The 24,365-nt window shown below is 47.7% G+C and overlaps 1 protein-coding gene across 5 annotated transcripts; it reads left to right on the top strand.

Annotated features, from left to right (window-relative positions):
* The first annotated feature begins 81 nt into the window (after nt 1-81).
* Nucleotides 82-22,839, top strand: RFWD3 (ring finger and WD repeat domain 3). Of its 5 annotated transcripts, XR_011905037.1 has the most exons (14): nt 82-128; nt 1,961-2,345; nt 3,692-3,924; nt 5,680-5,792; nt 5,880-6,077; nt 8,158-8,249; nt 10,091-10,205; nt 14,429-14,657; nt 15,784-15,934; nt 17,014-17,190; nt 18,075-18,289; nt 18,558-18,775; nt 19,927-21,250; nt 22,485-22,839. XR_011905037.1 is itself a non-coding variant. In XM_072346857.1 (13 exons), exons 2-13 carry the CDS (start codon nt 1,963-1,965, stop codon nt 20,068-20,070), a joined length of 2,268 nt encoding a protein of 755 aa, XP_072202958.1. In that variant the 5' UTR covers nt 82-128; nt 1,961-1,962; the 3' UTR covers nt 20,071-21,353. The 5 variants fall into 5 exon arrangements, 4 of the variants coding, with proteins under 4 accessions (XP_072202958.1, XP_072202959.1, XP_072202960.1 ...); XM_072346857.1 differs by lacking the exon at nt 22,485-22,839 and having other exon boundaries at nt 19,927-21,353; XM_072346858.1 differs by lacking the exon at nt 22,485-22,839 and having other exon boundaries at nt 89-152; nt 19,927-21,353.
* Nucleotides 22,840-24,365: the final 1,526 nt, after the last annotated feature.

Raw genomic sequence — 24,365 nt, 5'->3', positions numbered from 1 at the left:
TCCTCATAGCTTTCGGCTCGCCCAATAGAAGCGGCGGCAGGGGGAGCGTCGGGCCAATAGGGCTGGGGGGGTGGGGCGGCGCGCTGCTCGAGCGGCGCGGGCGGGCGGCAGCCGGGGGCCGCGGTGAGGTGGGCCCAGCCGAGCCGGGTCCGGTCGGTTCTCGTGTCTCTCTTCCCTTCTCGTGGTTCGGTTGGCCGCGGCGGAGCTGCCGCCAGTACTGAACCCTGCGGGAGCTGCCGGGACGGGCTGTGGGAGCTGCGGGGGGAGGCCGGGGGGTGGCGGGCCGTGAGGCAGCGGGTGGAGCGCGGAACGGTTCCCCGGGGCTCGGCCTGGGGCTGTGCCGGGAAGGCCCGTCTGAGCAGAGCAATGCGGGCCGCGCTGGATCCCTGTGGGAGAAAACCGCCGCGGCCCACAAACAGGGCTGTGCTTACGCGGCACGCTCCGAGTTGTGCCACGTACCGATGGGTTCTTTGGGTTCCGTTGGTCCCCCCGTCTCCAAACAGGCGCAGCAGGCGGATGGAGGTGCGGCGTTGCGCTCTCGCAGGCCTGTCCGTCCGCCAGGGGAAGCTGCTGCTCCGGCGGCGGTGCTGCCCCCATCCCGCTGACCTGCCCCCATCCCTCTGACCTGCCCCCGAGGAGCTTTTGCCCGCCTCCCACGGGCACAGACAGCCGGTGCCGTGCGGGCCGCTCTCGCGGGGCGGCGCTGACTTTTGCCCTTCCAGGAAGGCCCCGAAGTTTCACGGTGGAAATGCCAACATTAACATCTTCCCTAAGAAATCCTTGGTGTTAGCTAACCCTGTGCAGTGCTTTATGGCTTCCACCGTGAGAAAAATAAGGTTTACATGTGGCAGCCTTAACACGAAATTGAGTTTGATGCTAGGGAAGCAGGACCGCCTTAATCTGTGACTGGTCAGATGGGAGATGGGGCTTGGTGTCCTTGCTGGCCTAGTTTAAGCTGAAATATTGGTTATCAGGAAAAACCTCTTTTCCCAAGGAGCAGTGAGGCAGTGGCACAACTGCCAAGAGAGGGGGGAAATCACCCTCTGGAGGTGTCGCGGGGCTGTGGGGTTGTGGCACTGAGGGATGTGGGCTTAGTGGGGGTGCAGTGGGACTTGGGTGTCTGAGAAGTCTGTTCCAACTTTAATGATTCTAATGGTAATTAAAGTGGTGTTATAAAGTGATTGGTTAGTAAGAGTTTGTTAAAAGATTTATCAAAAGTTGTTAGCATAGCCACCTCTTGTAGTTCTTGTGTATGTTCTCTAGTTGTTCTTTGTAGTTCTTCTCTGTTTGCGCAGTACCTACCTTGAGAAGTTTTGGTGTGCACTTTGGGCTCTCAATAATGTTAAAGGTCTGCTGTCCCCAAAGCCTTTCAGATTTGTGATTGCCAAAACACGTGGGAGGCAAATGGCCATCAGCAGATTGCAGAACTTAATTTACTTTCTCCTCCCTCAGAATATTTGCTTTTATTTGTTTAGTTCATGAAATAATTTGAGCTTTTCTGTGTTGCAAGACTGCCTGCCTGCAAAGGACTGGATGCTCTACAGAGCTCATTGCTGCCTGTATTTGTCACTGTTTCTGCAGTGGTTTTGCCATGGAGAATCTCTAAGATATCTTCAAACTCTTTCCTCCAAGATCCTAAGGCGTTTACTGGGAAGTAATAGTACAAGAAATGCTGAACTTTCCATGCTCATCCAAAGGTTTACTAACAGGATTTGCAGCGTGCCTTTGGTGCCAGCTACTGCTGAGCAAAAGGCTTCAGATAAAGAACTCAGGAAGGTGCTGCTGTCTATGCCAGCTCACATACATGTATCTACTTGAGACAGACTCTCTGTGCTGTATGTCAAAGGCAAAAGGGTAACTTGTCTCTAGTCTGAAATTTGAAGGCTTTTGAGTGCTGCAGCCAGTTTCTGCTGCCATCAGGCCACTAGTGGGGCTCATAGCTTTCTTTTGTTTTTGACAGAAATGGCTCAGGAAGAGATGGAAGTTGATCTCCAACCAGTGGTGAACTACTCCCTAGAGAACCAGGGGACGCTTCCTGCAGAGCCCGCTGCTCACACGGCGCTGTCCTCCCAGGCTGCAGTGCCCAGCAGCGGAGGAGACAGCCCTATCGTTCTTTCGGACGATGAAGTTGTTACCGTATCGACTGCTGATGCCGCAAGGGAAGCAGCTGCTGATCCTGACCAGCCGGCAAATCGTCCCTCAGCTCTCATCGGACTGCTGAGGCTGCAGGGGGCGTCTGACCAGCACCAGCTGCTGCCTGGGCCACAGATTGTGCCGCGTCCACGGGTTCGAAGGGCTCGCAGGCAGCCAAGAGTAGGTGGTTCCCAGAGGACAGTCAGTGCCAGGTAAAGCGGTAGTGAAGCTGTGTTTGAGCTGTGCCCTTGCCAGTTCTCATATTGGTTTGAGGCCAATTCCTGGCTTGTAGAACTTGGCTTGGTCCAGATGTGTGACTGTGGCCAAATTCTGAGCACCTCAAAAACCTCTTAAGCTCACTAATGACTCTTTGATTTCATCTGATGGTGTCTTTGCTTTTTGTTAAATGAACCCGCCCTTCTCAGTTCTTCTGTTGGCAGTGTTGTTCTGGAGCACATTACCTTGCTCTGCCAGATTCCTGTTGGTGCTTCCTGCAGCAGATCTGACTCTCAGTAGTCCCAGCCAGCGTTTAGCTCAGTGGAGCTTATGCTCTCTTCTGCTTTTCACCTTTGATTTGAGGACTGCCTAATTAGGTGACAATTGCTGCAGAAACTCTTGTAAAGCAATGCAAGCTGGCATTTATTATTATTATTTCTTTTTCTCTGTAGATTTTTATAATCTCCAAGCAAAGTGAAAATTCTATGTTTAGGGCTGTTAGTGATGCGTTTAAAAGGTGATAAGTGGGCAGGCTTCCCAACTAGAAAGAAATTCCTATTTCTGGTTTGTTTGGTTTCTGTCTCGTCTTTTGCAAATGCCAAGGGTGAAGTTATAATTAACTGGAGTGCTGGCTTGAAATTCAGTGAGACTGAGATCTCTTCTACTCCCCAATGATTGGACATTGCTGTACTGTTTGCCTGTAGATTGCTTGTGAAGGTCACTGTAGTTCTCCGGGCTAGAAGCAGCCTAGCAAAAACTGCTTGGAATGTGAAGGATAATTGAGATGATAGCTGGGTTGATGTGGGAAGAGGGAGGATGTTGCTTTCCAGGGATAAAGTTCCTGTTGACAGGAAAGGGGGAAGGTGGACTGACTAGGCACTGCTCAGTCAGTGGAATGAGGCTCTGATACAAGCCTGATGTATCTAAATTAGGTATCTAATATTTTCTGGTGGGATGGGAACCAGGTCTGTGTTGTGATTGTAATTACACTGTAGGAGTTCCATGGGCTGCCAGTGTGTAGTACTGAAGTCTTTGCTTATTTTCTCTCCAGCCCCACCAATACCCTTTGCCACAATAAAGTCATGTGTAGTAATGGCATTTTCTGGAGCAGGCAAGATGAGGCTGTGTGAAGATGTTGCTGTGTGATATTGCTGACTGTCCATAAAGCGGGCAATTGCATAGTATTGCCTCTTATTAAGGCAGACCTGGTCTGGTAAAATTTGATACTTCCCTGTTTGCCACTAGGGCTGGTGAGATTTTCTACAAGCAGGTTTGGGCAGCATACCAAGCCTTCAGTTTACCTGAAATAACTGATGTTTATTTCTTCCTTCTCTGGATACAGGGCAGCGTTGGACAGTTACTTTCAGATCAGCAGGACACAGGAGCCAGCTACAATAACGGGTTCACATCTGGAGCCCTTGCATACTGTGAGGAGCAGCCAAGAACACAGATCACAAATCACAGAATTGCAATCAAGTGGCTCCGACAGCAGCACTTCTGAGGAGGAGGAAGAGGTGGAGGCTGCAGCACCGCTACCTCCAGCAGCCCAGCAGACACCTGCAGCAGCTAGCCCAGGTTTGTGCTTCGTTTGTGCTTTTTGGGTATTAGATTTCAGAAACTTATCGTGCTGCTTCAGAACTCATCAGGGAAATACTCTGGAGCTTCACAACAGCTGGTGCTAAGAGATCATTATGCCCACAGCTGATGGAAGCAGGTTGCTACCACAAGGCTTTCTGGCAAGCGGTTCCTAAGAACAGTAACGGCAGTGAGTGATTGTCACTGTCATCTTAAATACAATCTTTTTGCTATTTGCAGGCTGCTGCTTATAAATAATCCTGGAAGCGTTCAAAACAACTTGAAAATCTGAGGTTATTACTTAGAACATTTCATCTGTTACCTGCTGCTGAGGAGGGATTGAAGACGTCAGGTTGCATCTCCATTTGGAGGCCATCAATGCTTTCGCTTTTCAGAGGAGGGTCAGATTCAGGATATTTTACTTTAAGCCGAAGTAGAAAGAAAAAATCCAATTTTAATTCCTGTAACTTTCTGTGACACTTAGCTTAGGAGATAGAGGTACAACAGCTTGGTCTTGTTTTTTTTTCTCCTCAGCTTTTTCTTCCTCGATTCAAACTTGGATTCACAGGCTGTCTGCACTTCAGTGACTTGGCTTGTGGTGAACATACATATTTTATATAAGAGTGACAAATAGTGAATTCAGTGTTCAGAGGTTATTGATGACTAACAAATATAAGAAACATATTTCTCATTTCTCAGTTTCTTAGAGACTCCAGTCTCTAAGGAACATCCTTATGCTTCAGTCTGTTTTTGTTTTGTTTTTCATTAGCCAGCCTATCTTGATGGTTTTTTGGGGTACATCTATGAGGCCACTTTGATCAGATTAATTCCACTTGCTTTTAGCTAGTCTTACACGTGACTGGCGCTCAAGCTGTTAAGTGCTGCCTAATATTGTGTGAACATATGCTCTCTGTTGGGTTTTCTGGAATCCCCTTGTCTTTTCTTGCTTATGTAAGCTGCTGATTCCTCTCATCCCAGAGCTTTAGGGACTGAAATTATTATTAGCACAAGGCAGTGTTAGCTGATACTTCTTCACTGCATTGAGAATATCTGCTTCAGGTACTAATTGTGGCTAATAACTCTTTTGTTTTGTCAGGAGGCTGAGGGAGATAGTGCTTTTTGCTTCTTTTTAGTATGCTAGGGGTGGTAATCCAAACAGAGCTCTGCTGTGTGCCTGTGCTTCAACAGAAGGGCTAACAGGCACACCACAAAGACATATGGTACAGCAGAACCAATAGTTCAGATAACCATGAGCAGGAAAACTGCTTAAGTCAGGGTGAGTTGGACAGACCGCATATGGTAGATGCCTCCTTGGCACGTAGAATATTCATACGTAGATCCCTTGGCAAAGTAACTTCTCCATGTTGATATCTGTCTTTCTCTGAGCACAGTGGTGCAGGTCTGTAACCTTACTTTAGCCTAACTGTAGATCTGCATGTAGCTGTATTTGTTCCTAGCAAGTCAAAAAAGCCCTTATAACAATGCCTGTCTTCTAAAGCTCTCCTTTGTCACAGAATGTGCTGGAATTCTGGATCTTTCTATAAAAGATAGGAGAAAGTTCTTCAGTACTACAGTTGTTGAACAGAAGGGCTTACACGTCAACTGCCTAACCCAAGGATGTTGATCTGAGGTTCAGTGTGTAACCTGAGCCGTTGTCACACTGCTTATATTGATGCTGTGATCATTATGGATCAAGTCAAGGAGAACCCCTCTTCCCCCATAGATGTCAGTTTATTTAAACAATGCTTTCTTTAGTTTCCAGTCAGGATCAAGCAGAGCTGCCTCAAACTCTGTCTCAAACTCTGCCTCAAGCTCCTGCAGAACATGGAAATCGTGAAGATGAAGAACTTGAAGCCCAGCAAAAGCAGGTGAGGTGACCTAAATGCTTTTGGAGACAAACTACGTGTGGTAAGAAAACGCATTTGCCTACAGAGAGTTTGTTTTTTAAACCTTAGAGAACTCCACTGAAGAAACAGGAGCCACCAATTCCTGCTGCAGCACTGGAGGAGGAGGAGGGGGACACCTGTGCCATCTGTTTTGAGCCATGGACCAATGCTGGGGACCACCGTCTGTCAGCCCTGCGTTGTGGGCACCTCTTTGGTTACACTTGCATTGACAGGTGGCTCAAGGGGCAGGCAGGGAAGTGCCCCCAGGTAAAGTGAGCATTTCTGTGCACTGGGAAGGACTTGCTCTTGGGTGACTTGTGCTGCAGGCATGGTCACCATAACTGTTACAGTTACTTGCTCTACAAAGAAGCCACCTATGCCTGCTGTCAGAAATAACAAAAATCACAATTATTTTGATGCATCTGGTGCAGGCGCAGCTAGCAGTGCTTGAAGGGAAAGATTCTGTCGTGGATTTTCTCCCCTGAAGTAGAGTGTTTGTGACTGGCAGGCTCAGAAGCCTGCTAGTTTGAACTCAACCTGTAATTGGTTTCAGAGCACCGCACTGTTCCTGGAGTGTGGGAATGGCAGACAGATTCCTAGAAGCAATTAAGCATAAAGAATTGCACCATTGGACTAGAAATCTGTCTGAGAACCATTTTCAGTAGGTTTATCTGCTATTTTTGGACCGCATCTGCTTTTGCAGCCTAAAGATCAGGCTGTTCAGGTAGGTTTCAGAAAGTGAGCTGAGAAACAAGCCACGTCCTTTACTGTGCAGTTGCAATTGGTAGATCTGCTTCTTAAGGTGCTTCTTTCTGCTTTTCTTTCCATGTTTTTGTTTTGTTTCCATACTGGTTTCATTTTGATTAGGTCTATGATGACAAAAATGTCAGTGAGTACCACATAGATGGAAGTTCAGTTCTCCTGCTTTCCAAGGCAGTGTCTGGAAGGTCAGCATTTCTTTGGCTTTCTCATTTTGTGAGTTTCCATGGTCTTGCTTGACTCTCTGTAGGATTCCCTCCTAGCACAAGAAGCTTCCTGTTGCTGTGCACTCAGATTTAGCCTAAAGACCTGCTGTTAGAACAGTAAAGGCCCAGACCTAACATGTCTCATCTCTGACAACTGTATGTAAGCTTTTTGTCTGCTCTGTGCCCAGGCAAAACTCCTCTTCTTTGCTCTTTGGCACTTTGCTTTCTTCTTGAACCTTAACAGGGCTGAGAGGTACTTCCTGATTTAATGTTTTTTTTTTTTTTTTTGTTTATTTATTTGTTTTTTATGTGATTACTGAAAATTCCCTGTGAGAAGTCCCTGTTCTGGAGACAACCTTGTAGCTACATCATCTGCCTTCATTTTCATTCGCTGTCCTTTGCGGCTGAGTGTTCTCTAAATGAATAGCACCAAGTTGCTGTGTGTGCTGCTCTGTATACTAAGTGGCTTGAGCGCAGTTACTGTGAAATTGCAGCATTCCAGATCCTGTTGGTGACAGCTGTTGGCTGCCAGAAAAGCTGCCTTTGCCACTCGCTGCTCTGCAAAGCAGTTTTCTGAGGTGTGGGGGGAGTTGTCTGGTCTGAAACTGTCACCCTTGGTTTCTTCATGCTGCTAAATAATAGAGAACTCTGCAGTTTAAGCACACGTAACAATTTAGCTCTCCGTTGAGTTTACTTACCTCAACACTCTCTGTCTCTTTTCTGATCAGCCAGGTATGTTTGCAGCACGGGAAGATTTCAGATGCTGTAATTTCTTACAGGTCCCAACTCAGGGAGGTGTTGTTCCTTTTTTCTGAAGTATGAACTGGTCATGGCAAGGTGCACAAAGTGATTGAAGCATCTGACTCTGCTTGTATCACTGAAATCAGTGGAATGCCAGAGTTTGACACTGTTACAGGAATGCTTGTGTGGATTTGGGCCTGCAGGGTTTGATGAAAGGAGTACGAAATGTAAATTAAAGTTGGGAGTAAGCTTGAGTGCCTGGGTTCTGCTCTTGAAGTAGCCAATCTTGATGTTTTCCAAGGCTTGGCTGTCATGCTGCTTTAGGTCATTTCTCCTCCTTTCTGTGGGTTTTCTGACCGTGCTGCCATTCTGGTGCTTCAGCAAAATAAATATAGAGGAAAACAGGCAGATTCTATTGCACCTTCAGTAATGCAAGGTCTGATCTGCCACTGCAGACACCCAGCAGAGCTGCAGTGCCTGTAGGATGGGGTGTCTTACAAACATGCTGTGACATTAAGGGGACAGTGCTTCCCTTCAGAACTTGTAAGGAATATTCAGAATAGTAACCTAGCAATTTGTAGGGATGAGTAGCACAATTAGTGGCGTTCGTGTAATGAACTGATGGTGTCTTTTTCTTTCAGTGCAATAAGAAAGCAAAACGTTCTGACATCGTGGTCCTGTATGCTCGGACTCTGAAGGCACTGGATACCAGTGAGCAGGAACGCATGAAGAGGTACGGAGTGTCCCTGACATGTCATGGAAAGCAGCAGCCTGGCTTTTACTTTATTCTTTAATTTCCTGTATTACCTAATCCATTTTGTGCATTCCCTTGGGGGTTATCGTGAGTGTGGCTGTTGTAGATCTTGCTGTGTTATCTGTGCCTTACTTGTAAGGAGAAGTTTCTTTGGGAATGGGAACACTTGAGTTTGCACTTTGTGGCACTCGCGTTGCGAAAGGTATCTTGTGCTGGATCCTGAAATGTCGTGGCAGGAGAACATGTAGGCTTGTTGCCAAAAGCTGTATGTTGCTAATTCATCATTAGATGAGAAAAGCAAGGCATAATTAGAAATGCAAGGAGGGTGAGTAACTGACCTTTTCTGTCATCTTTTCTGCATGCATTAAACAGAGTAATCTCTCCTATGAATCACTTTCCATCTTGCTTTGTCAAACTCTTCGTGTAGCTTTACTTTCAAAGGTCAGCAAGCATTGCTGTGATTCTACCCCCTCTTCCAACTTCAATGTAGACTTTGTTCCTCTGAGAAAAGGAATAGTGAAAAATGGGCATATATTAAGATGCTGTCACAGATACTATTTTGAAATTGCAAGGCTGCAGACTGAGTTCCCTTGAATCTTGTAGTAAATAGAATTTAATTGGGTCTGCTGTAGCATGTTGCTGAGCATAAAGCTGGTCTTTCAACACTAACAGAAACCTCCCCATCCTAGCGATTATTAATTAGAGATGTTTGAGGAATAACTATCACAAGGGGATACAGTTCAAACACCGTCGGGCAGCATCATGTGCCTTTAGGCTGCACAGATACAGCAAAACAAAGCACAGTAAAACTTGTTTTCACATCCTCAGAAGGCTTTTGGTTGCTTAAATCTTGTTCCTCAGGTAGAGGCGACTAACTGCTGCATGTGTCTCAGGTTCCTACAGCAGCTCTTCCCACTTTCTATCCCATCCGTCCCCTGGCTGCTGTTGGTTGGGAGACAGACAGCAATGACTACCTGTCAGTCTCACTCACTCAGTAGCAGTGGCTATTTTGTGGCACATAGCCACCAGCAGAGGACAAATGTGGACACTGATACATCAATATTGTTTGCGCATAGCCTTGAGTTAGGTATGAGCTTATGTTTTTGACTCTTGCAATTCAGAAGAGCTACCCTGCTGATTCTGGATGCTTGTCTGCAATGGTTCAATGCAGAGCTTCATCTGTTTCTTATGCAACCAAGGAATAACACGGTGAAGCTACACAGAAATGACAGAACTCTGTGCTTGATAAATGTGCAAGGCTAGGTCTGTGTATTTTAAAGGTGCTTAGGCAAGCTAGATCTCCTGCTTGTGAACTGCTGAAATAACCAGAGTACTGCAGCTTTTGGAACACAGGATGCAGCGTCAACATAGACCCAACATGCAGATATTTTTAAGGAGTAATGGTGTTTCTTCCCCCCTTTCAACCATTTCTTCATATGTAAAGTACTTATGAAAGCAAAATTTAAGCATGTTTTCAAAACAGCTGCTGCTAAATTGTTTATATGCACTTTTAGGCTCAAGATGAGGTGGTAAGTAGAATTTTTATATGGGCCTATTAGAGCCGCTCTTTTTCCAAGTGATTGTGTTTGGACTCCAGAGGCAGAGGAAGTAGGCACTTATTTCTGTGTAACAATAATTGAGTCATGCTGTACCACTAAGGTGAACGTACTGGCTGACTATAGCGCCAGGTACCCTGTTCTTTCTGAATTTACCCAAGTGGAACCTGTGTTGGAACAAAGTTCAGGGACAGCAGTCAGTAGAGGAGCATCCCAGAAATACCTAGCCCTAAGGTTTGCTTTTTTTCTGTCTCTCTCATCCAGCTCTTTAGAAAAGGAGCAGAAGTTGCGGAGGCAGGCGGAGCTGGAATCTGCACAGAGCCGGCTCCAGCTGCAGGTTCTGACAGATGAATGCAGCAAACTCCGTAAGCAAGTCCAGGTGAGTCTGACTCTCCTGATGCACAGAGGACTCCCTTTTTCCCCAGCCTGTCTCTTGCTTGCTTCCTTACAAGGCCTCCGGATCTAGTAGGATTTAGGAAACTCAATTGGTCAATCATTCTCAATGTCCTAGGCTAGTGTAGTTATGCACACTACTTAGTGCCGACTTCATTTTTGTTTTGAAGATTTAAAGTCACAAGTGCAGTGTAACAGGAGGTGCTCTTGGCTGCTGAGGTTGCAGGTTGCTCCTCGGGTCTTGTGGTGGCTGCTGGCAAGGTCTGGTAATGCAGTGCCGAATTTGCCCCCCCTCATTTTTCCTCTAACTGCACCAAAATAAACATTGAACACCTGTGATATAATGGAAGGTTTTTAGTAAATAGTTGGTGAGGAAAGCATGCTTGTGGCCATTCACAAACATAAAAACCAACAAAGCAACCCAACCTCTAAATGTATTGCAAAGGTCAATGAAGATTTGAGCTAAGCACTTCCGGCACCAAAAGCCTGTCACTGGGGTCAGCTGGGATTCTACAGCTGCTGAGAAGCACCTCTGTCCCTTCAGAATACACTGAAAAGAAACGACTGGTTGCTAAATAGCAACTTTCTTCCTGGCTTGTGCAACGTGTAGTATTTTGTAACCTGGTACAGCTGCTTCCACAGGATTTCTGTGAAGTTGAAGTTGTGGGCCTTGCTGGAAGTTTCTGCTGTGAGTTACCTGATGTGTTGCATCAGCACTGGGTTTTGCAGCCGGTTTGCGATGTTTTTGTTGCATGAAGTCATAACTTGCCTAATCTCTCCTGTCTAGTAACTTGCTCAGCTTTAAGCTTTTCTCTACTTCCGGATCTTTTAGAGCTTTGGCTATTTATGTCTGTACATTAAGCAACATCCTTTTTTGCCAAAGTTTTTCCAAGTGATGTAACACAGGACTTTATAGATTGCTTCCTAAATTCCTTTGTGAGGCTGAATGCTCGTCAGGGTGTGTGAGAACTGGTCTGGTCTGCTATAAACTTTGGCTTAAGAACAACAGGAATAAGATAAAACTGCAGGTCCATAACATACATCTTCCTGCAATTCTTTAGGTGTTAAATGATAGAGTATCCAGTCTAACTGAGTTGAAGTCGCATGTTATAAAGATTAAGTACCCTGTGTCCTTAAGCTCCATTTCAGTATTTATACTGCATTCATCACTGTCCTGCCTCACTTGATATGAATGCTAGAAGCAATTTGAAGGTACTTGTTTATACTGTGAATGAACTGGAAGTAAGAAACAATTTGCTGGGGAGCCATATATCAGCAGGAAACATAGAATAAGCTGCTAAACTGTTGGATTATATGCTTAACTAATTCCTTATGTTATGGGAGGTCATCTAGTAAAGCAACTACTTACATAGAGTCACTTAAATAGGAAGGGACCCACAGAGGCTTCCAGCCCCAACCCTAGCTGGGTAACTTCAGTGTTGGATTGGGTTGCTTGGGGCATCAGCGTGTCAGCTGATGGAAGCAGACTATGAAACCTCTGTGGACAATGCACTCTTAGACTGTTCTCACTGAGAATTGACCTTGTTGTTTCTGACGTTTGCTGCCCTTGTCCTTTCAGTGAGTGTACAAGAAAATGCGTTTAATTGATGTACAAAGGTGGAAATCACCACCGAAAGCGCTGCTTTGGGATTACAAATTTGTGAAATACCCAGACATTCAGAGGGACTTTCAAAGTGAAAAAGTCCAGTTGCACATGACTTCATTGGAAGAGCTGTGCTCACTGGTTGCGCAGACTTAAGACTTAGAGAAAGCATAAAAGCATATGCCATCAGTTTCCCCCATAGCCCTTGTATGCACCCTTCTTTGTTGTTAGTGTGCATGAGAACTATGCACTGTGTCATACTGCTTATGACCCTTTTTCGTGTTTGTATGCTTTTCTTACACAAAGATGAGCTTGCTTCAGCTCTCCTATGGTAGTGTGTATTAAAAATGCTGTGTTTCCAGGCTCCTCGGCTCAGGTTCGATGCCTCTAGTGCTGCACTGCAGTTATAGGGTCATGCATTTATCTCTGTTAAGTGCAAATCTTAGGCCATGTAGAGCCAGATAGTGGGCATGACTTCTCTAAGAGGTCTGTGGGAGCACAGCCAAAGAGTGGCTGTCATCTGATAACTGCTTTTGTCTTTAAAGCTTTGTATCAGCTATTACAACCCTTAACCTAATACTCAGAAGAAAACTGGCTTGGATCTGTTGTAGCTGGTTGTTTTCCTTTCTTACTCATTGTTCTCTCCTATTTCAGCTTTTCATGCATATTCCTCTAGATTTTTGCTGGATATCCTCTTCTGGAACAGGTTGCGCAGTGAGGTTGTGGATGCCCCCCTCCCTGGAAGCACTGGAGGCCAGGCTGGATGGGGCTGCGAGCAACCTGGTCCAGAGGGAGATGTCCCTGCCTATAGCAGGGGGGGTTGGAACGAGATGATCCTTAAAGGTCCCTTCCAACCCAAGCCATTCTTTGACTCTTTCTCTAACTCTCCCTTTGTCCTAGCAGGAGCCAGGCAGACTGCACAGCATATCAGGAAAGCCATCAGCTTTTCCTACTATAAGTGTCCTTCTTGGGCACAGTTAGTGGGGTTGGTTCTTTGGTGCAGTGTTTGTAGTTGCCTTGGTAATGTCCCCACTTCCTGCTTCTGCTGGGTTCATCATTTGACTGTAAATGCAGACATCATATTGATGGTCTTGGTGTTTTTAATTGCCTGCTTTTCTTTTTAATGAAGATCTTGCATAAAATTGAAACGTTGAGTGCAGGTGGAAAGAAGAGTTTTATAAATTCCCCAGAGCAACAAATATTTTTAATCTCCTTCTCAGTGGTGGTGGCATCTTTCTGCCTTTCAGAAATAGGGCTTATTAAATCTTTGATGAAAAGCTGCTCTCTTCTATGTTACCTGTGTACATACTGACTGCTTGCTCCAAGCCTGAAGCTATAGTTTCTGATTATCAGCATCCTGGCACCCCTTACATCCCCTGTTCTCTCCAGATCTTTGTCTTTGCTCATTTTGAGTCTTCAGGCTCCATTTTTTTTTAGTCTTACAGGGAACTTGGAATGCAGAATTAGTTTGATGCAAAACCAATCAGACCTCTGGAAGACACCAGAGCTGCTGTCCTCTTGAGCAGTCTCCAAAAGCTTATAGGGCTTGGTGACAGCTGTTAATGTAGAGCTTCGTATTTGGTCTTGCCTCTTTGAGAACTCTTTGCCTATACTTGCACATGAGTTAGGTGATATTGGCTGTCTCAGTATCGAGGCTAGCTTGCAATCTACTAATATAATCATAATATCTCTTGTGGCCCTCAACTGTTTAAAAATTGTGCAGTATTTGAAGCATAACCCAAGTTGCTCAGACAACAGAAAACAACTTTCTTAACATGAATATCCTCTCTCTAATATCAATGGGGTACTGCTCTGCCTGGTTTTGCCCTTGGATCACAGTGAGTTGTTCCCAGAATGTGTTGTGATCATTTACAAGTGATGCAAATATAGCAGTGCCACTCCTCACATCACCACCACCACCCCCCGGTGCTCTCTGTGGGAAGAGGAGTTGGGGAATATCTTGTTTGTGGCTGGTGCTGTGATGGAAGGTGTCCTTGGTGAGGGCTCTGCATCCTTGAGCATCAGTTGAGGTGAAGGGAGGCGGGGATGAAGCAGAAAACAAGGCAGGAGCTCCAGAGAGTTGTCATTCCTGGAATTTGCTGCCCAGGATTTACAGGAACGGGGCTGTCTTCATTAAATAGAGGGTGTTGCAGGAAACAAGTCAGTCAGTGTTGAACCTGGAGGGTTTTTTTTTTTGTTTTTTTCCTTTATGGGATATTCTGGAAATTCTGGAAAATGGTTCTAATTGACTGTCTCTTGTGGCTGAGCTGCATGTAATACTTGGCAGTTCATTCTCCTCTAAACAGCATTGATCTGGTAATAATTGTCATTGGCTTTTCTGTGTTGTCCCAGAGCCCTCTCTTCTGATACGTATAATAACAGACTGAGTAGATTCAACCAGAGCCTGCAGAACCTTTGAATGCTTTTGTTGCTCTTGCAGTCAGTGGACAGGGAAATGCAGTGTTTCAGAGAAGAGCGTGGGGACAGAGCAGTCCAAATTATTTCTCCTTCTCTGAGAATGGGAACACCTGAAGTACGTGGATCAGGTAGCACAGGGTACCGCATCTCCAGCAGAGCATTAAAACTGAGCTCTCTTTCCTTTGCAGGAGCTGAAGGCTCTGGTGGCTCAGCACAACGTCAGTGCTTCTAAACAACCTGGCAGCTCCCGCACCTGCTTCCCAGGCGGCCTCCCCTCCAGCCAGAGCCAGCGCAAGTACCACTTGGAGAAGGTTTTTGTGGTGTCTCAGGCTGGGAACTGCAGAGTGATGGCCTACTGTGACTCGCTGAGCTGTCTCGTGGTATCACAGCCTTCTCCACAGTCCACTTTTATTCCTGGTAAATGAGCAGTTGAGATCTGGGGGTTTGTAGGCGGTACTGATTTACAGAAGTTAAATGTTTTACTTGCTCCCAGTGCCCTCTCTCTCTCTGGCTTTACCTTTATATGCTCCCATATGGGAAGCACTCGCAAGTCTACCTCTGGTCCGTGCTTCTGCTTTGGTGACCTCTGCTCAGAGGGATGACTTATCTCCCCCCTTGCTTCTGCAGTGGGATCCTAGCAGGGAATCCCTGCCTCTTTTCAAGTGCCACATCCTCAGGAAGGTCAAAGAATAAGAGGTCACCACACAAAGACAGGCAGGGTCGCTCCTGTTCCATGAGCAAGAAATGTTCCTTGTGTCACAGGTGGATCGGGCTGCATGCTGTCAACTAACTCCTTTTTAAAAAGAAAACAGACTTTTAGTATGAAAGGTAGCAGCACTGTCTCCCAGTGTGGGAACAGGAGGCCAAGAAGCCTGGGCAGTGCTGTTTCTGTCTGGTTGTTATGGCTGGGGCAAGTGAACTGACACCTGGCTTTGTTCCAGCTTCCCGTCCTGGTGAGATAGATGGAGTGTTATGAGTCTGAGAGCCTTTATTTGCAAAGCACTTTCGTGCTTTCTGAATGGTGAAGCTTGTTTTAATCTTCAAACCATTAACCAAATAATGTGCCTTATCTCAACATAAGGAAATTCCATTCACTGTATTCAATTTGCCTTATTCTCTGGAGCCTTGGAGTGAATCTCTCAATGGAGGCTTTGTGGCACACAGGTGAAGTTCACCTGTAAGCATTTTAAGCTGCGACACTTCTTTCAAATTGCCAAGTAATCGCACTGCGCATATTTAGGAGAAACTGTCTAAAAAGCAGCAGCTCGTGTAATGAGAACTGTAACTAACACTGGGATTGCTCTTGCTGGCTTGAATACTTTGAGATTTTACACTGTTGCTGATTGAACTTAATAATGATTTATGTCAGTTCTCACTGAGAACAGTAAATAAATTGGATGTGTTCACCCCACCACAGGTTTTAATGTGGAGATGGTAGATGGGACACAGAATTGCTAGTTCTAGGTTCCTCAGCAGTTGCTGGTAGGTGTCCTGCCTCGCACACAGGCTGCTTTGCAGTAACCTGCCTTATTCTTCTCGTTAGGCTGTGGTGTGAAGATGATGAGCGTGGCCAACCTGAAGAGCAGTCAGTACATCCCCATCCACAGCAAACAGATCCGGGGGCTGGCTTTTGGCAGTCGTGCAGATGGCTTGCTGCTGTCTGCTGCGCTGGACAACACTCTCAAACTCACCAGGTGAGCCTTGTATTATTACCATCTTTTGTATTATTTCACCTCACAGACTGCATCAGAACTTGTGAACTTCATCAGAACTTCTGCATTTGTGTTTGATCCCAAGATGCTGGAGTGCAGTGCTTGCTTTAGCAGCGTCTTGTAGGAAGAAGAGTCCCCCCTTGGTCACCTTCCCAGTTACTGTTCTAGTCATCCTAAAAAAGGAATTATCCAAGATGTTAAGTCCCTCCCATTCATGTTTACAAGTGTTTAAAATAGCACAAAAGCTTTGTTTTCTTTCCCCTTGCTTTTAACTGGTCTCTATTCTGATACAGAACTCCCTGACAGTTCTCTCTTTATAGTTGTTCCCTGGGAGCAATTACTTCTGTGGACTTCTGCACTTAATTGCCTTCCTCTGAGTGAACCCCATGAGTTGTAAAGGAGTTATTTTGTTGTGTTTTCTTCTGTCTCACTAGAGTGTACCAAGCCTATATTGGCAGTGCCACCCTTGGCAAAGGGTACGTTCTATAACAGCTGTTCTTCTGGGCTGTGCCCTTCCATGTCATCCCCTCTTCAGCCTTCCACACGTTAAATTCCCAAAGAATTAACACTACAAAAGTGTTTCTTTCCTGTATAAACTGATTTCTTTTGAGGTATAAGTACTGTCCCTTTCATGAAAGAGAGACATAACAAGATGTAATCTGAGGATGCAAGCCTTGTGATTTTAGGACTAAGCAGTGCTAAGAGATTGCTGTAGAGTGTTTCTCCTGATTGTTTCCAGGAAGTGACTTATATTTCTTTCCCATAAGGCAGCTGAGATCTTGCTCTGAGATTTCCATTCCCAGTTTCTGAAAATTGGTCTAGAAAAGGAAGCATCACTCTGAAAGAATTATGACCCCCTTCACAAACAGTATGAAAGAGCTTATTCTATCTGGATTATCCAGAGTTGTGCAAAGAGTATAGGATTAGTAATTTAGAGTTCAATCTAAGGAGATTAGCTTTTAAGTCCGTAGGAAGAAGCCTGATTTGCTTCCTGTGGTTGCATTACTTTCTTGCCAATGGGTGTTGTGCAAGGGACCAACAGTTTGTTTTTTTTCCTGCAGCTTGGCAACAAACACTGTGGTACAGACATACAACACAGGCCGCCCTGTCTGGAGCTGCTGCTGGTGTCTCGATGACACAAATTATGTCTATGCTGGGTTGGTCAATGGCTCCATCATGATATATGATCTGAGAGACACCAACTGCCATGTCCAGGAACTAGTCCCTCAGAAGTCCAGGTATGGCTTGTCACTTCTTTCTGCTTTACTGGTATATGTTAAGTTGAGCATAGCTCCCTCCATAAATCATACAGCAATTGTAATCGTCTGAATTGTTTTTACATGAATCTGTTGTTCGGAATCTCAGAATTCACAAAATGTGAGGGGGTGTTTTCTAAGGTTTCAGAGTACATGTGTAATTAGTATGGGTACTTGGCCAGTGCATCTTGTTAAGGCATACAGCCATCTGAAGTGGGCCCAGCAGCTGGACAGCTGAGCAGCAGAACCAGCTGGGTTTTGGAGCTGGGCTTGGTGTTTCCCTTGGAAAGGACAAATTACAGAGAGGTACAGGACACTGATGCTTCCATTTCTTCTACTCAGAATCAAATGTTGATTTAAGAGGATATCTCAGGGGATCTCCTGTAAGCTGTGTGGACTCGGCCGGTCAGGCTGTTCTGGTCTTCACACTGCCCAAGACAATCACAAGCTTTAATTCTTTAACCAAGATCTAATGCAAGGCAGGCTGAGATGGGGCCCACCTATGTCAAGCTGCTGTTTAAACAATCTGAACGTGTTGCTTTTGTCACTTGGCCTGCCCCTTCAGTGAACGAAGGGACTCACAACTAAGTTCTCTACTGATGACTGCTGAAGCCTGTTGTCCCTGTTTGGAGTGTTAAAGCAGCTGTGGGTTGCACCACATCTGGTGTATGCTGTGTGATGTCTATTTAAAGCAGTAATCTTGCTGAATTTCGTTTATCCACGTCAAACCCACTGGGGTTCCTCCCCTGAAGGGTGGTTTCATAGCCTGCCTTGCGTTTTTTCTTTGTGGGAGCCCTGGAATGGTGAAGCAGAATGCCAGCTTGACTGCAGCTGGCAGTGCTGACTCTTGTCAATCGTATTTTCAGGTGTCCCATGGTATCGCTGTCTTATCTGCCTCAAATGGCCTCAGCCTCTTTGCCCTATGGTGGCATACTGGCTGGGACCTTGGAAGGAGCCTGTTTCTGGGAACGGAAAGCTGGAAACTCCTACCGGCCTCATCACCTGCTGCTGGAGCCGGGCGGATGCATCGATATTCAAACAGAGACCACCACGCGGCACTGCCTTGCCACATACAGGCCCAGTAAGTAACAGTGTGCCTCTGCAGTGTGTTTTTTGCTGATGCTTTGTCCAGCTATATCTGTTGGTTCATCAGCAACTTTGGAGCTGAGCACCTACCCGAAGGCATGGTATCTGCCTTGACCAAAGTAATGGGTGTTTGCACATTAGATACGAAACAGGTGAGGGCGAGAGGAGGAGGTAGCTGCAGGGTGGCTTTGCTTGTCTTCCTATAGTTATGCTTGTCCACAGTTAAATTTTTCAAGGGCTGCCTTTTTACTTTTGCCACACAGGTAAAAGTAACCCATGTGTGCGTTGTGTCCTAATGGAGCTGACCTGCAGCCCATTGACAGAGGCCTCTGAAGATGTGGTGTGCTCTTCTAACCCTGTTCAGACTTTCAGTGCTGGACCCACCTGCAAGCTGCTGACCAAGAATGCCATTTTCCAGAGCCCAGAGGAGGATGGCAGCATCTTTGTGTGTGCTGGTGATGAGGCATCTAATTCTGCCATGGTATATCCTGTTCTTTTCAGTGTGGGGGATTTGATTGATATTCTTTGGGAGAGAAGTGTTATGGGTCACAGCATTGATGTGTTCTGGTGGGAATTACCTTGTCACAAGCACTACTCTGTGCTTTCCTGTAGCAGATGGTACTGATAACGTGGGATATTGGCCAATATCAGCCTGTGCTCTGCATCCATGGAAGGGAATGTAGGCAGTGAGCCCTGTTGTCTGCCAGAGGAATGTAGTTGGGCTTGTTGCAACTGAGCAGTGTAATGTGATTGTAGTAACTGAGCTCTGGTGGGGTAGCTAATGTGCTGAGTGCTGTGAGGGGTGGACATGGGCTCATCAGGGAGGAGGGAAGGTGAGTGAAGCTCCTTCTTGTGGAGAAGCAGCTGAGGTGCAGAGGATGGACAGTAATGTGAGAGCTGATGAGCCTGGATCAAAGGAGGGGCATAAGGGAGGTGTGGTGAGAGACTGTTACCCAAGCAGGCTGTGGAAGCAGACAAAGGGCTTCTTGAGGCAGACTGAGGAAAGTCTCCAGACCCTGGTTTTAGGGAGGTGTGAACTTCACTGACAGTGCAAGGGCACAACAATGAGTTGCAGGCAACCCAGAATGTTTCTGGAGTGCATCAGGAGCAACAGCTGAACAGAGGTGTCAGATAAGATGATGCTTCCTCAGGTCTGCTCAGCAAACAAGAAATAACATAGACAGATCAGGAGAATGACTTGAAAAAAGGAGGAGCTTGCAACTGAACCTCAGTGCTAAAAGTGCCTCCAGGTGAGTTGCAAAGCACCTTTAGAGCACAAGGATCCGGCTGTCTAGGCTATAACATCTCAGCTTGGGTACAGGAATGCTAGACTGTGTCAAAACCCTCACTGCAATCAAGGTAGGTTACAGCCACTGCGTGCCCCTTGTCTACAGATGTGGACATTTCCTGATAGCAGGCAGGTTGGTTGAGCACGACTGACCTGTATTGGTTCTGTCTGCCAGAGCCAGGTGTGGGTTAGCAGCCCTTTGCTTACAGGTCTCCCAGGGGGGCTGGAGGCAGCATTTGCTGCTGTGGACTGAGTGCTGCGGGGAGGACAGTTATTTTCTTTGGAGAGAAGCTCCATTTTGGATGGGGGAGGAGAACCCTGCAGTCATGTTTTCTGTCCCACAGCTCTGGGATGCTGGCAGCGGCTCCTTGCTGCAGAAATTGCAGGCTGACCTGCCCGTGCTGGACATCTGCCCCATGGAGGTGAACCAAACCCACCTGCTGGCTACTCTGACAGAGAAGGCAGTGAAGCTCTACAAGTGGCAGTGAGCGAGTCCCTGCGGTGCCTGCCCTGGAGGCTTCCCGTGTGTGCTGCTGATGGACCCTACAGCGACAGCACAGTCCCACACTTGGTGTCCTGCACATACTGTTTGCAGGAGCTGCAGCAGCATCTTTCTGGCAGCAGTCAGGAACTGGGACGTAGAGGTGCCTGGGGTGCTTCCTGGCATCCTCCATCCTCCTTTTCCAGGTCTGTCATTATTTCTCCATTGGTCAATTTTCTACAGTCAAGCTCAGCAGGCTGCCTCAGCACAGCAACAATTCTTGGCCCGTCTCCAGTGTGTGTTGCTGCACTTTTTCCAGTGTGAATATATTAGAGGGATCTGCAGATCTCTTCTACGAATCAACAGAATCAAAGGAACTTGAAGACCCGCGACTCCCACTGTACTCTCACATGGAGCCTTGCTGTGATTACTGGCTGATGGAAAGCTGGCAATGCTGGCACCTCCCCAGCGTCGCTGATGCTTGGCGTTAAAAGCAGGGTCACTACTTCAGGGCACGTATCCCCATGTTCCTTCCTTGAAGGCAGAGGGCAAAAGCAGTTAGCGGTTCCTGGGGAGGAGAGACCCTGTTGTGGCCATGAAGAGAGCAGGCTTGGAAAATCTGCAGGTCTTTGTTTTCTCTCCCTGTGAGCACATATATGTTTTGCACTGTAGTTGCCTAACCCTGGCCCCACCTCCCTCCCTCTTCCTCCTTCACCTGTCACCAACATCTAAGCAAACTTGGGCAGCGTGGTTGTGGAAAATGGAAACTCGTATAAAGTTAAAGGGCTGGGGTGGGGGGAGGAGCAGATACTTGTACTGCTGGCTGCTGCAGTCTGAGTGTCCTTCCTTTAAGCACTGATGTACTGCAACGGCCCGTACAATGGAGGAGAATGCTGGCTCTTCTGTAGTGCTTCAGCGGGGCTGCCCACGGGGATCAGCCTTGGCTGGTGCAGTTGATTCTTGGCATCTATACTGTGAATATGCTGCTGGGTGAGAATGCCCGTTTCCAAATCAGATCACAGAACAGGACTTTAGTTTCCTTCTGTTTATCAAAAGCAAAGCTGTGAGGATGTTAGAGAAGCCCCTGTCCCTGTGTTGGCACCATGTCACAGCACTGTGGTAGCAGCATCTGTCCGGGGTGTGTGGAGCTCGCTACCAGAACAGTTTTGTTTCCTGGGACGTGCGAGGTAGGACCTGTTTGAGTCTGCTGAGATCTCTGCTTAACTTTGTAAATTGGTGTCTATTATTTTATTTTTCTATGCTGTAAAAATAAAGTGTTGATAGTTCTGACATGGAGTCGGTGCTGCTGTGCCATAGGAGCAGCTCAGCAGGACACGCCACTTGTCTTTTGGGTGTGAGTGAGCGGCCCTGTTTGCTTGTGAGCTTTCTCAAGTTTGGCACTGGGGTTTGGACTGAAGCATTGGCTTTCAGTGGATGGAGAACCCTCCATGCTCCCCCCAAAAGGGCAGGAATAGGGGGAAGATTCTGGGATAGGGAGAAGAAAAAGCGATGTCTGCAGTATGCAGGGCAGCTGTCATTGGGGTGGAGGCAGGGAGCTGCTGCGTGGCTATTTCTGCTGCTGTCTCTGGGAAGATTTGGAGCAGCCCCGTGGCAGCTCCTGGAGTAAATGTGATGGGAGGCGATAGGTGAGCTCTGCTCTCTGCACACGAGGCCTTCCTGTTGGCTGCATGCACTGTTTCTGTTCTGCAGGCTGCTGTGGGGGAGCACCGCTCCTCATTTTAATTCTTATCTCCTTTTGAGATAAAGATATTTAGGGACGAATACCGAAGAGACAGATGCCTCGTGTTCAGTTTACCCATCAAGAGAAATAGCCCAGCTGTGTTTGGATGGCCGTGAGCTGTGGGCTCAGATTCTGCTGGGTTGTGGCTGCAGGAAACCTGTGCACAGAGCATTGCTTGATGAGATCTTGGAGCTGCAGCAGCGCTGGGGAGCACTGAGGGGGGGATGTGGGGCAGCGCTGCTGTCCCATTTCTTGGTAAGCAGTGCCTCTGAGTAGTGGAAAATAGAGGAGGTGGGGATCTGTGCCCTGACACACTTATCTAGTGCTCACAGTGACCTCGGGATGAACCCAGCAGGTAACAGGCAGCGCCTGGGCTGTGCTGGGCAGGAGGGGAAGTGCTTCAGCTTCATCTCGGTGATTATCCCACCTGCTGAAGCGTAATTAATCGGAGGGTCCCCAGGGTTTGGTTTTGCTTCCGCCCGCAGCGGAGGGGGAGTCTGCCCACCCTGCTTGGGATGGATCCAGCTGGGAGCAGCAGTGCTCAGGGAGAGGCAGCAGAAAGCTGGGGAAGAACTGGGGCTCATCAGGGGGAAATTGCCTTTTGCTTTTTCCTTTTCTGTAAGCGAGTGTGGGAGGCACGAGGCTCACCCTGACCCTGACGCTGTCTCCTCTGTCCCCAGCCTCCTTGGAATCTGAGTGCTGCCATGCTCTGCTTATTTCCACGCACAGATAAGCGGCGATGCAAGGCTGTGACCCAGGAGATAAGCGGAGACAAAGGGGAAGTGAAGCAGCAGCCTTCATCACGGAGATGGGCACCAACTATAGAGGCAGTGCTGCAGTCCTGGGGTGTGCAAGGGAACGGGGCCTCAGCACTGCTTGATGGCTGAGCCAACATTCAGCTCCATGCCTCCAGGCCACATGGGAGCGAGCAGTCTGTGTCCAGTTAGAACCTGGAGCAGCTGCCCTGCACGGAACAAGCGTTCTTCCCCATCATGTGATGAGCCACGGGGTGAGGATGCTGCATTGTGCTGAGCTGCTGGGGTTACTGCCCAGGCAGAGATGTCGCTGTGCACAAAGAAATCTCTCTTCCTTGTTGAACCTGCAGTGTGGACACAGAGCGCGGGGCTCTTCTTTATGAAATGTGTTTATGGATGGACTGTGCGGGACTGCGCAGCCCCAGGTTGGAGCGGGGGGTTGCCAGGAGCCACAGAAGCTTAGCAGAAGTTGGCTGCTGCTCCTGGAAGAGTGGCTGGAGGGCAGCTGAGGTTGGGGAAGGAGCTGGAAGCTGCGCACTGCCTCTGCTGCTCCTCTCCTGCTGGTCCTGCTGGAGGAGGAGGAGCAGAGCCAGCTCTCACGCTGGACAAGCTTTTCCAATTGCTTCCCATAAGCCAGATCTGCTGCCAAGCACTGGGTGGATTTTGCTGGCTTTTGTCTCTAAGTGTTTCCAGCTGTGCAGCTGCTGGGTGCCAGCACGAAGCGAGCACAGTGCTCCCAAGCACTGCTTTCCCGGCAGCCAGCACAAGAAGCGCGGGGACTTTGCCAGCTCGCCCATCTCCCTTCATGCCGTGGCCTCTGCCTGGATGCACAACCAGGTGTGGCTGCTGCAGGTCTGCTTGCACTCTCCAGGAGGACACCCTGTGCGGGTGCAGCGCTCAGGGTGAGATGTGGGCTTTGGTGAAGCTGTATGACTCAAACTGGACAGGTTTCCTGCAGTGTGAGATGCTGAGGGCTGGCTCCCAAGGAGGCTGTGAGGCAGAAACCTGCCTGGCTCTTCTATGAGCTCACAGAGCAAAAAGTGTTTTCCCTGTAATCTCTCCTTTCTGACCCCATTTAATTGCATTGTGCAGCTCTTTCTTTCCTTCTCCCATCGGTGAGGACATGGCTGCTGTCTGTCTGTATGCTTTATGACTCTTCTCACCTGACCTCCTTTGCTTGACCCACCATGTGCGGTGGGGCTGGAGCTGCTCGCTTTGTGTGTCTTTCACTGCTGGGCTGTGCAGCACATCTCACTCTGCTGTCACACCCAGAAGGGTTTACAGAGCTTGGCACATCTCTCCTGCTGGAGGTGGGTGGGTGGCAGCTCTTCCACGAGTGCCGGTTTCCATCCATCCCCATGAAGGAAGCCTGGATGGAGTCCCAGCAACACAGCCATGAGAACAAGGCAGCACAGTGCAAGGCAGAGCGCTGGGCTGTCACCCTAATGCAAGGTGCTGTGAGCCCTCGTGCACTGAGCACCCTGGGTGGCTGTGTGACGTTCAGTGCTCGGTCCTTGGATGGTTTGAGTTCATTCATTCATTCTTCATTCTTTGGCCTCAAGTTTTCCACGCTGCACACATCCCACCTGCTGCTACCAGCACCAAGTCATTCACTGTCCCTTAGGCTTCCTATATTGTCCAGCTGCACGGCCAGCAGCCTCTCCCACTTCAGTAAGTCTCGGCTGTGCTGCTCTAAGGGGAGGCGCTGTTGTCCCCATTCCCCAGCCGGGAATTGATGCACAAAGGCCTTAAAGCAAAGATCGGGATGAATTTTGGGTGTCTGACGTGAGGCAGCTCCGTGCGGGC

This window comes from Excalfactoria chinensis, chromosome 11 (assembly GCF_039878825.1).
Source record: "Excalfactoria chinensis isolate bCotChi1 chromosome 11, bCotChi1.hap2, whole genome shotgun sequence".
Taxonomy (NCBI): domain Eukaryota; kingdom Metazoa; phylum Chordata; class Aves; order Galliformes; family Phasianidae; genus Excalfactoria; species Excalfactoria chinensis.
Note: the sequence above shows the minus strand (reverse complement) of the source record. Positions and strands in the feature narration are given on the sequence as shown.

Bases quoted from the DNA above. Each gene is read 5' to 3' on its own strand.
- RFWD3 (XM_072346857.1), top strand. From the start codon at position 1,963: ATGGCTCAGGAAGAGATGGAAGTTGATCTCCAACCAGTGGTGAACTAC. The intron at 3,925-5,679 runs GTTTGTGCTTCG...TGCTTTCTTTAG, and splicing joins ACCTGCAGCAGCTAGCCCAG to TTTCCAGTCAGGATCAAGCA. The intron at 17,191-18,074 runs GTATGGCTTGTC...TCGTATTTTCAG, and splicing joins CTAGTCCCTCAGAAGTCCAG to GTGTCCCATGGTATCGCTGT.